Source organism: Taudactylus pleione, unplaced genomic scaffold (genome assembly GCF_031769625.1).
Source record: "Taudactylus pleione unplaced genomic scaffold, aTauple2 ptg000202l, whole genome shotgun sequence".
Classification (NCBI taxonomy): Eukaryota; Metazoa; Chordata; class Amphibia; order Anura; family Myobatrachidae; genus Taudactylus; species Taudactylus pleione.
Window position 1 is genome coordinate 3,648,630 of NW_028284604.1, and position 11,816 is coordinate 3,660,445.

At 41.5% G+C, this 11,816-nt stretch overlaps 1 protein-coding gene across 2 annotated transcripts in view; it reads right to left on the reverse strand.

The window, feature by feature from the left end:
* FBXL17 (F-box and leucine rich repeat protein 17) overlaps positions 1-11,565 on the reverse strand; it is a 620,751-nt gene extending 609,186 nt beyond the window's left edge. For both annotated transcript variants that reach the window (XM_088477668.1, XM_088477669.1), the window contains exons 1-2: positions 10,293-11,565; positions 1,345-1,467 (exon numbers count right to left, since the gene is read on the reverse strand). In XM_088477668.1, the coding sequence (XP_088333794.1) occupies positions 1,345-1,467; positions 10,293-11,435 (1,266 nt within the window). In that variant the 5' untranslated portion in view covers positions 11,436-11,565. The remainder of the gene's footprint in view (positions 1-1,344; positions 1,468-10,292) is intronic.
* Positions 11,566-11,816: the final 251 nt, after the last annotated feature.

Here is an 11,816-nt window from a genome sequence, read left to right on the forward strand (position 1 = left end):
AAGGCACCAGTTACCACCCACTTTCTCCTACTCAGTCATAAGTGTATTGGGGAATTCAATTAGCCGTAGTAATTTACTGCGTGCTAATTGTTCCCCACGGCTATTCAATTAGCCCCAAAGTGCAACACTGCACAAGCAGTGAAAAAAATCCCAGATAACTAGGTGTTTAACAGGTGCCGCGACCCTATTACTGTGCGAATCCATGACCTTTTCACGTACGCTGTGTGTTAATGCCCGTTAACCTGTGTTACGTCAATTTAACGGGTGTTTAAGGTATTGCGTGAAAAAGGGCGCCCAACTGAAAAGTTTCGGGCTATAAAGCCCAATGCTTCCTTCCTTTTTCACCCATGAAATCTTAAAATCGGGAGTAATTGAACTACCCCCCCCCCCCCCCCAAATGTGGTTGAAATGCGTAAGACTTGCCCATTCTTGTGTATGTTGGATTCCGAAGAATGTCCAGTGTGAGAACATGCAAGACATGCTTCACCAACAGGTGTATGTTCAACTGTGGCCTTTCTACTGCACAGTGACCTAATACAACATCCAGCATAATGAAGTTGGTAAGGGGTGTAGGAGTGATTCCGTATATTTAACTGCTATAATAAGAATATAGTTATCCTTTTCATTTTGATAAAAAAAAAAGAAAAGCATAAAATAAAACAAAAAAGTGTTTTAGAAGTTTTGAGAATTTTTTTTTCCCCTCAAATCTAAAACTAAATCCAACATAGCAAAAATATTTAGTAAAGTTGCATAACATTTCCTCCTTAGCTACTGAAGGGAACATCTGACAGGAGTAATTTATGTTTAGGTTGTTTTAGCAGTTAAAAAAGGCTTGCTTGTATAAACAAAGTCATTCTTCATCATCGTTTACAAGTGGTAATTAACTGCATGAATAGAGTAAACAATTGCTCAGAATTCTAAGTATCTGAAATGAGATCCATACAAAATAAGTAATTCCAGCCAGCAGACAATATCGTGAACACTAGCTTTAAATAAATGTGCCCTTCAATATTTACAAATGATTAATCCACGCCACCATCCATTGGTTTTAAAAGGGACATGTACAGTAACTCACAATATTTGGGGGGGGGGGGGGGAAGAGACTACAGTATAAATAAGCCATCATAGGGGGATTTGCAACAGTATGATATGGTCAACAGAGAACCTCTGCATCAGAGTGAAGCTTTTCAGACACTCCGTAAAAGATTCAAGTTTTGAATAAGACTACAAATGCTTCATAGCGAAAGGACTGCTGCAGCTTTCTTTACTTACCAGTGCTTCATTTCCAGTCTATGCAGTTAACTGTGTATATAAACAACTGTACTCTAGCTTGTATTATTGTACCTGCTCACGGCTGCTGAGATCCAACTGTTTCCAAAATTGAAAGTCTAAGCAGAGGTCATGCCAGTATTTACAGACAAGAGATGCAGAAATGCCACGCTCATTCATTGATAAGTGAGAAAAAATCTGTCAGGGAATAAAAACAACAATAACATATCAGTAAGGTCCCGGATTTCCTATTCAGCACATCAATCAAGTTTTTAAAAATAAGGAAAAGTGAAAAAACACACAACTAAGTAATTACCATCATAATAAAAAAAAAATTGGATGCAGTTTTCAAACAAACAATCTGGGATCTCTGGAACTGGACAAAGGCAGTGTCCCATAGCCAAGCCTCTTGGCGTTTTACAGGAAAAACAATGGAACGCACATTAGGGCTAGTGCATATAAACGGTTGGAATCTGCCCATGCAATGACCAGTGGATGGAGGAGAGACACAAGGGAAGTACACGCACATTAAGCATCACAGATATGATCCTGTCTATGTAGTCTTGGCTGAATGCGTCTCACCTTAGTCTTCCACCACTAGATTCATAGCAACGTCCTTTAATGAGGTTAATGTTAACCCCTTTCCTTACAACTTGTACTTATGTAAATGGTTTGTGGAACAGGCAAATGCAGCTTTTGCATCACACCCCCAACCACTGGTATTCCTTATAATGTTAGACCAAACGTCCAAGGGGTGCAGATGGATTGCAGTACCACTACCGTTTCTTTGCTTGCAGACAAATTTCAGATTTTAACTAACAGAAATCGTATTGCCCAATCTCAAATTATACAATGATAAAATGAAATCGCTGGATAGAAAATCAAACTATTCAAAATCATAAACCATGCTTTAATATAGTATGTATTCAAATCCTTTCCCAGGAAAACAGCAGACGTACTTGGAAACGTCTTATAATCTTATAGCCAAGGTAGGATCATATCAGTGAATATTAATATCATCCCTCAAATGGTTTTGTCTTTCAAACCTGCCAGTTGCAGTTCAACTTTCACTATTAAATAATGATTAAAAATCACTTATTTCAATTAATTGGAATAGTAGAGCTCCAAGATTTTATTATACTTAAGGAACCTATATCTAGAGCAGGACATGCTCTATATTATATCTGGATGGAAGATCGACAAAAAGTTGACAGTCAATAGGTCGACAGTAGATGGTCAACAGGGACAAAGGTTGACAGGTACAAAAGGTCAACTGACAAATGGTCGACAAGGTTAAAAGGACAAAAGGTTCGAATGGTTTACACAAAAATGGTTGACTTTTTTTTTTATGTTTTGTCATTTTAAGGTTAGGCCGCAGAAAGGGATGGTTAGGGTTAGGCACTAAGGAGTTAGGGTTAAATTCTAAAAAAAAAAAAAAAAAAAAAAGAGAGTCGACCATTTGTGTGTAAACCATTAGAACCTGTAGACTTTGTAACCCTGTCCACTTATTACATGTCGACCTATAGGAGTGTCAACCTTATTATTGTCGATCTTTTATACCACAAGCTTTTCGATATAGATTTCCTGATAGAAAACTACCTGGTATCTCACACAAAAACTGACTTTTTGTTCCTCCAGGCTAGACATAAAGGCTTATTCATAAACAGACAAACCATATCATCATGTCAGGACACTATATAAAAAGCACAGACCACCCAATTCCAAGCAACCTCCACAGCTGAAAGTTGCCATAAAGATCTGGGATCAGTACTTAAAGCTATTCGCTCTGCTCTAATGACTAGTCGCCTACGGTGGGGTAACCCAGGTTTCCTTCTAGGTATGTCCTCTAATGGATTCTCTAAATGAAAACAAGCAGATCTCCTGTAGGCCAATGTCTCTCTTTCTTCTTTCTATGCTTTCTCCCTACAGCTTCAGCCCTTAAAAATGTCACGAGTCTATTTATTCGGTCTTCAATGCACTACCCTATCTATTCTATGGCATCTTACCAGACTCCCTCCTTCCCTTGCAAAATCCTCACAAAATGGAATAGTAAAGAGACCTTGGGCATTCACCAGACAAGCAGGCTTGGGGAGAAATGACAGCAGAGATAGCAAAATGCCCATTTCAACTAAGATAAAGAAAACCGTTTATAAAACTATGTTATATATGGTTAAATGGGGCAGACGTATGAAGCTCTTAAAAGTGATAAAGTGGAGAGTGATAAATGACCAACCATTCAGCTCCCAACCGTCATTTTTCACTCTATGCTTCCCAGAGCTTCATACATCTGCCCCAATATTCCTAAAATGTATAGTAAGAGGTTCTCTACTGCTACCCCCAACTACTGGAGAATCTGTGGTTACAGGGATCCGATTCTCCATGTTTGGTAGTATTGCCTTGGGATTCACCTTACTGGAACACAGTTTATATTCTTCTATACACTATGGAGGTAATTCCATTAGCGACAATGACCTAGAAGTGCTGGAAAAACTATCATGACCCTGCCACCTCATGGCTACTAACATTGCACGTTTTCCCATCTTAGCCCACAGCGGTGCGAAGGAACATGTGACATGTTGTAATACCGGAATATGTGCATAGTATGTGCTGTGCAAAGCCGCCCACTGACAAGAACTGTATTGTCCTCTATGTTTGAAGCAAAAAAATCTCATTGGACCTTTTAGGTATTCCACGTTGAAATATCAGACAAGACTTATAAATGAATGTATCATAATCTGTCAGCATGAAAGACCCTACTGGCCAAGTATTGGAATACTCTCTCTCCCTACAACATTACAATTTAAAATATACATATAGCATATTGCCCATGGAAAAGCATCACTTACTCTCTTCATGACAGGGAACATGGTATTGGAGCAGGTCTAGAACCCAAAGTTTTTCAGGAAAAGCCAGAGCCAATTACTTTCTCAATAAAACTTTCTGCAATTTCATGTTTCCCCAACAGTATTCCCTGTTAAAGTAATAGTTGCTAAGATTATTTGTTGACAAAATATTTCCTAATGAAGAATAATAAAGTAACCTACAGTTTATCCAGCAAACGTAGACACTTTGGGCATAGTTCCACTGGGGTCCCAGTATATTTCATTGTAGCTTTTCAGGAAAACAGAGATAAAAGCTCCCTACGCACCTCACACATATTACCCATCTATAGGGGTTATATAATATATCAGCTAAGTTACTGCTAAATTTAAAGCAGCAATCAGTTATAAGGCTGGTTCAGGCTTAGAACTGAATACCGCTTTAATAAATGTAGCAGCCATCTCACTGAAATCCTGCCGGTTTTACATTATCCCCAGTATCAGAGAGAATGCATACTTAGATTTTTTGCAAAAACATCTATTTTATATAGAAAAGTAAAATCAAATTATCTTTTTAAATAAAACTCATGCACTATGGTTTTTCAGATTTGTCAACATTAGTTTAGTCAAAGCACGGTCACAAAAAAAAAAAATCACTGCCAGCAGTCTACATACTGTAGATAGGACCTTTGTTTTCAGTTAACAGTGCAAGTAGACGAGTCTATAGTATAACACTGTGGCCGAGCTCTCTGGGTTGGCTGTGACAATAGCATTTGAGAAGCAGCAGTTCTCAGCGCAGTTTGGTCTTCGGGGGCTCTATGATAGATTGGGGATGTACAAGGTGAGCATGAAGCTATATTACGTGCTGTGCAATTATGTATGCTGCACAGTATATTTTGCATAACATTTACATTAATTATTTCTGTTTAAACAGTAGGATGTAATTTAGTTTACATCTCCTTAAACAGATCCTTTTTCATTATACTAAACATGGCAAGATCCCTCCCCCTAAAATATTAAGCGGCAAATGTAATAGATTCAGGATTTGACAAAAATGCAGATTTTCAGCTATTTTTGCAGCAGGGTCAAAGTTATTTTTTACAGCAAAGCCAACCTTGTAATTTGTATTATATTTGCCCCTCAATTTATCATATTTTGCAGAACTATTTCATCTTCCAGGTGCCATACTAAATGTTAGGATCAGTAAAACAATGTCAACTATTATTTTGGAGACCATGGACTAAGACCCCTTGTTGCTTTTTGCCATAACATGACAATGAAGAGACACAGGTATGGATTTATTATAAAGTGTATGAAGTAAGGTGGTATGTGTATTTTATGCACAATGATTTGTACATGCCGGTAACGTGACAGCTTTATTTTTTCCTCACAGTGAGAAGCTTCAGAGATATATTGGTCTGCTAAGAAGGATGTACCTCAAAAACGGGATGTGTACGGGAAGCCGGCGCTCGGGATCCTGGCAGTCAAAATTCCGACGCCGGCATCCCGACAGGGTTAGGATACAGACACCTGTCAGTAGGTATCCTAACCCTCCCCCTCTCCCTACCCTAACACTCCCTGGTGCCTGAACCTAACCTCCCCCTCCCCGCACCCTAAACCTAACCCTCCCCCCTAGTGTCTAACCCTAACCCTCCCACTAACCCCACTACTTACCTTCGTGATGCCTGTGATCAGGATGCTGGTGCCAGGATTCTGACAGCTGTTGGGATTCCAACGCCGGTATTTTAAGCGCTGGCATACCCTGTGCCGGGATAACGAACGTATCCCCTCAAAAATACCTCTATGCTTTCTTCTGTTTGTGATGCATCTGGTTCACTGGTCATGACGTTTACATCACTTTACTGATCTAACAAATTAGGTTTTATAATATTTTTTCAAGAAACATAGTGCTTTCTTATGGTAGCAAATTTAAAAAAAAATGTAAGATGTTTAAGGTGCAATACACAATATACTTATCAACATTATAACCGCATACCATATACAGAATGGACAACACATTTTACACAATGCACTAACACCTTAGTTTCATCTGGCCATTAGGCTGGGATCTGTGGGCATCTCTATTTTTGGAGATTAGCACTTATGCTCCAAACATGTTATTTTGTGTGCAATATTTTTGAGGAATAGAGTTCCTTGAGGGAAGAATTGGCCAATAGGGGGAAAAAAGGCCACGCAGCTATGGAAATTACCCTAGACCCATATGGGGTCTAATATACCTTGGGGGTCAGGGAGTAATAGACTCTTTTCTGCTTGGAGAGAGTGCAAAGACCTAGGCCTCCAGCACAGGCACATAACTGAACAGGGTGAATCGAAACATGCATCTCAGGCCTCAATAAACCTATTCTCAGAACGGGTGGGAAAATCTATAGATCATAGATGGAGGTAAAAAAAAAAAAAAAAAGTATAAGTTTGTCTGTGAGAGTAGTATAGACGTCATTACTGATTGTTTGGATTTATATGGTTTGTCCACTATAAAAGTGTTTATTCACCATTTTCCTAATGGCAAGTAAAAGGAGGTGGTAACTCCCTTGAGACACCAGTCAAAAGCAAGAACCCATCATCTCCCAGCAGGAATCATTCATAGCACAGTAACAGCAGCAGCCTCTCTCTAGTCCTGTAGTTATCAGTCTATCCGTCTGAGAAGATGCACGATAAAGTCTAATGCTGCCCATCCACTAGCAGACCCTAGAAACGACAGCACGATTACGACATTGTAATCGTGCAGTTGTTTCTATGTCTGTGATAAGCCTACACTGAACGAGCAGTCGTTCAGTGCAGGCTCATCAATCAACTGGCAACATGCTGAACCTGACGTTATCGTCAGATTGACCAGCATGTTGGAAAGATGATAGATGTCTAAACGACCAGCGGGCATGCGCATCGCTGGTCGTTTTAGACATTTTTGCAAACGATTTGCAAACAATTGAACGATCGTTATCATTCAATCGCTCAACTTAATCGTCTAGTGGATGGGCAGCATAACCCTATTCAGGGGGGAGTGTTATTCAAGTATTTATTTGGAAATAAAGTTTCTAGGGGGGGGAATTCAATTCAGTGGGAGTTTATTAAGCTCCAAGCATGACTGCCCGAATGCTATTCAATTGCCCGCGCTGTATACCCATGACTAGTGGAATTCTGCTCCCACCTTCCTGAGTTATGAGCTCAAATCCACGCTAACTAGTACCTCGGGGATAGCCCTGGCACTCAAGTCGGCAAATGCAGTTTAACACAACTAACTCCCAGGCATTAGTCGCAGCAAACTGCATCTCCCGACTTAAGTGGGTTTACACAGCGCGGTCAAGAACGGGCACTCATCCTGGGAGTTTAACAAATTTGTGATGAATTGAATAACCCCTAGATGGTTAATACAGTATTAATCTGTGAAGAATAAGCTCTGCCTATGGCTGGATCATTAAAAATAATGTATCATCACTAGTGGGCTGTTATACTTCGCGAGTTTCCCTGGTTTAAATAAGATCATAAGTGTGGTTTTAAATTTGATGAGATGTCACCTTTTCTTTAAAAGCAGCAGCACTCCAGTAACATGTAAAACAAGAGAAGTGAAAAAACATATAGCGTAATAATTTGAACCAAAGTTTAACACCCTTGTGTAAGGAGGAAGAGGTGTAATTCATCTACCACTTTCAGAGTCACCAAACAGTTATGTGCAGGAGCCTACCGGATAAATATACGTAATGAACGTACAAGCCAAAAACAAACCCCGAAAATCTTTAACAAAGCAGATAACAACGGTGTGTATCCACTACATTACATAAATCAGAACGGGGCAGAGGTGGTTGTCCGATTCAGCAGCAGCTTCAGTGACTGTTTCCATCAGCAGAGAGTTCACAGAACTTATTGTAACTAGCATGCCCATTATCTATATTCATCAGCTAGGCTGCTGGGCAGAAGTGTTTTCATCTGATGGTATTGATATATATTGTTTATTTTTTATCTAATGTGAGTGTGATTGTAATGGGAAAATCTAAAAGGTGGTATAATGCCATCCGATGTCTTTATTCCTCTTCTGTGGACTGAACTGCGTTGTGCTTAATGTGAGAATACAGGGATGACAGACACATTATTGCTGAGAGGAATATAGGACATGCCTTTAAAATCAAGCTCTAGTAAGGACAAAACTAAAAGAGGGAACCACGGTACATATCCCCTGAAAGTGGTGGATGAATTACACCTCTTCCTTTTTACAAAAAGATGTCAAAACACATCATATATCATTGCACTGTATATTCCTTCATGTCTCTTATTTTTACATCTTACTGGAGCACAGGTGTTTTTGCAGAAATGATGTGTCACATACAGGCATATTTAGCAATATTGTTTTTTTACTAAAATAATGTGAGTTTTCATACCCTTTTCACATAACTTAACACTTAAATGTATCATAGGGCTTTTAAAGGAGAATGCGCAAATCAGATTTCTATTTTTAGTATGTAGATGGCATTTCCCATACCTGTAATGGAAATGCGATCGGTTTTACATTTACTAAATACAAAATGTAAAATACTACCGGAGGAAGCCTTGCAAAAATAACACCATCTTCAGATGTCATTATGCAGGCATAGCAGAGCCAGGAGCAAGCTTCTGTAATCAGCATGTGTGTCAATAATAGGTCACAGGCTTATCACAGAGAAAGTAGATAGTTATAATAGAAAAAAAAAAAAAAAACTTACCTGCACCCAGGGATCAGTGATCTCTGAGCTCCTTCTGTGACCCAGTCAGCTGATGTGCTGTAAAAGTCCCAGCCGGCATCTCAGCTGACCGGGTCACAGAAGGAGCTCATTGATCACTGATCCCTGGGTGCAGGTAAGTTTTATATCATTATTCTCTATTACAGATGGAAGAGGGGCAGGAGAGGAAGTCGGAAACCGGGCACCAGCACAGGGGAGATCCTCGGGGCCAGGAAAGACTCCAAGAGAACAGCGGAGGAGTAGTCAGCTCATGCAGACACATTCTCAGGGTATTTTATGCAAAAAATACCCAAAATGTACAGCTCTGTACCGGGATGCGAAATATAATACATTCTTGCGATTTTTGCAAATATACATTGCGTATTTGCTCGAAAATATTGCATCACAACCACATCTGAGATGCAGATTGTTATAAAATATGCCCCATAGCACCTAATGTAAAACCACACGGTTTCCTACTTGATATCATTAGAAGAGATTAAAAGTCAATTGCAGAATCAATGGGGGGGGGGGGGGGGGTTTTCCAGCGCGTGAGCCCGATTTGATGGTCTTTACACAGATTTTACCTCACACCTCCATGAGCTGCGAGGTAAAGTCCGACTGCATGAAATCACGCACGAGCAATCCTCGCTAATTTCATTGGTCCGGCGCAGCAATTATTGAATATACCCCAGTAGTAGCTCACAAGACACATCATCACGAAAATTTGTTATCAGCTCAGGAGGTTTAACTCTGACAGATGCACTTTAAATGAATGTACAGCCAACAAGGAAACTAAAAAATAAAATGTGATTGTTACTGAAAATGATTTATTAGGGCAAGCCAATGTGCCTGCAGGCAAAGTGTAATACCTTTTCAAATGTGCAATGTCAAAATACAAGTTTCCTTATCCCCATAGAAATTTCAACTTTACAAAAGATAAGTGCATAGTGCTTATAGCATACAAGTTAAGAATCAAAGAATAATTGTTTTTGTCCTTAAAATGTTATTCTATAAAACAAAAAAAAATTAAATTACCTTAACTAGTCACATTTTCAGCAACTCTGTAAAACAAAATTAATTTGTATTTTTGGGGGGTTTTTTCTTTAGGTCTTCACAAATTACAAACTTGATTATTGCAGGCTCCTCACTACAATACACAAATACAATAAAAATGCCCAATAATCCATTTGTAATTTATAAAATTCTGACTAAACAAACGCAGTCGGAAGACAACAGATCATCATTCATAAGCCTGTGCGTGGGGTAATCTTCTAAACGCACTAACAATGATGCAAGACGTAAACCCATCATTCTACCCGAGGGGCAGACTGCATCCAATTTGGCAAATGCATGTGTCCTACCACATGAACCATGCAGGAGGATTGGCTTGTGAGGGTCACCAAAAATGTAGTTGTAACTCAACATGAAAAAATGCAATTAGTGACATGACATTTCATCTGACAGCAATGAGTCATCATGTGATTCCCCTCACCTTCAGCAACAAGGATGGAGGAAGTTGATTAATATGAAACTGTTCACAAGGTAAAACCACATCAGCCTCCACCTTGTGGTTTTCAGGATCAGTTTCCCTGATGCAGAAGCTTGGACACTGTCGTTGAACCTGTGAAGGTGCAGGATGCAAGTAGGAAGAGGAGTCCAAGCATGATGAAGCGCAAACAAAGACCTGGTCATTCTGGGGTTCTGACTCATCAGATAGCGGATGTACTTGCTGCAATGTGTTGGATTGTAAATGCTCCAAGGTTAGGGCTTGGGTCTCTTCCTCTGATGAGGACGTAGCAAGATCCCCAGTAAGCTGGTGTTCAAGTTCCTCTGAGCAGGGTGACATAGGGTTCCCAGGAAGCTGGTGTACAGGACCAACTGAGCAGGAAGGTGTTGGGTCTCCAGCAGGATGGTCTGAGTTAGGAGTTGTAGGATCCCCAGTATGATGGTATTCATGCTCCTCTGAGTAGGGGGGTGATAGATGCCCAGTTGGATGGTGTAGGGGCTCCTCTGAGCTGGCTGGTGTAGGATCCCCAGTAGTATGGTATACATGTTCCTGTGAGCAGGAGGGGGCAGGTTCCTCAATAATCTGGTATGGGGGCTCCTCTGATGAAGGGTGTGCAGGATGCCCAGAATAGTGTGGCACCTGCTCTTCTGCTAATGGGTGAGTGAGACCTCCAGGAAACGGGTGCACCTGATCCTGCCCCATTACACCACTGTCAGCGAGCCCCCCGGCTGGGACACAGCGGGGCAGCTTGCACGGGGTGCGGGGTTTCTGGCTCCCTCCGCAGTTCTTCCGCTTGCACACCATGTCAGCAGCCAGCGCGCCGCCTCTGGGCTGCGGAGCAGTGACGGTGCGGAACTCCGCTTCCCTGAGGAACCGCTCCTGCCAGGCGTTCAGTTCCGCGGGACAGAGCAGCAGCAGGCGGGCGCAGTCCTGGGCAGCAGTGCGGGCCGCTGGCAGGTCGGGGGAGGCTGGCTCGCTGCACGGGGTCTCCTTGGGGTTGCTGTGCACGATGAAGCAGAGCATGCAGGGTCCCCGGAGCAGGCAATCCCCGCGCTGCTGCTTTTTCCGGTTGCTCTCCGCTCTGTCCGCTGTGTGGCCGCTGCGCTGCTTACAGAGCAGGCTGCCCATAAAGGACACGCAACTCAGGAGAAGAGGGGGCGCAGTCCGGGCTCCGGCACCCGGTCATCCACACTCACTGTCTACTTCTTTTTCCGTTACCGCCGCTCAAACGTCATCACAACACAGAACGTCACACAAGATGCTCAGGCTCCTATTGGACGAGATGTGTACGTGGCTGTACGTCCCGCCGCCTATTCCCATCGCCATAGAGACGTACAGGGAAAGTAGCCGCCATGTTTGTTAATGGTAGACATAAAGGTTTTTTTAAAGCGAGGTGCCCGGCTAGTACACGAACTGTCTGTGGCATATGCCCTTTTCCAGAATGGCCGCTGCTTCCACTTCCTAGATCCAGACAGCCCCAGCAGAGAATAACAGGGCAACATCGTAAAA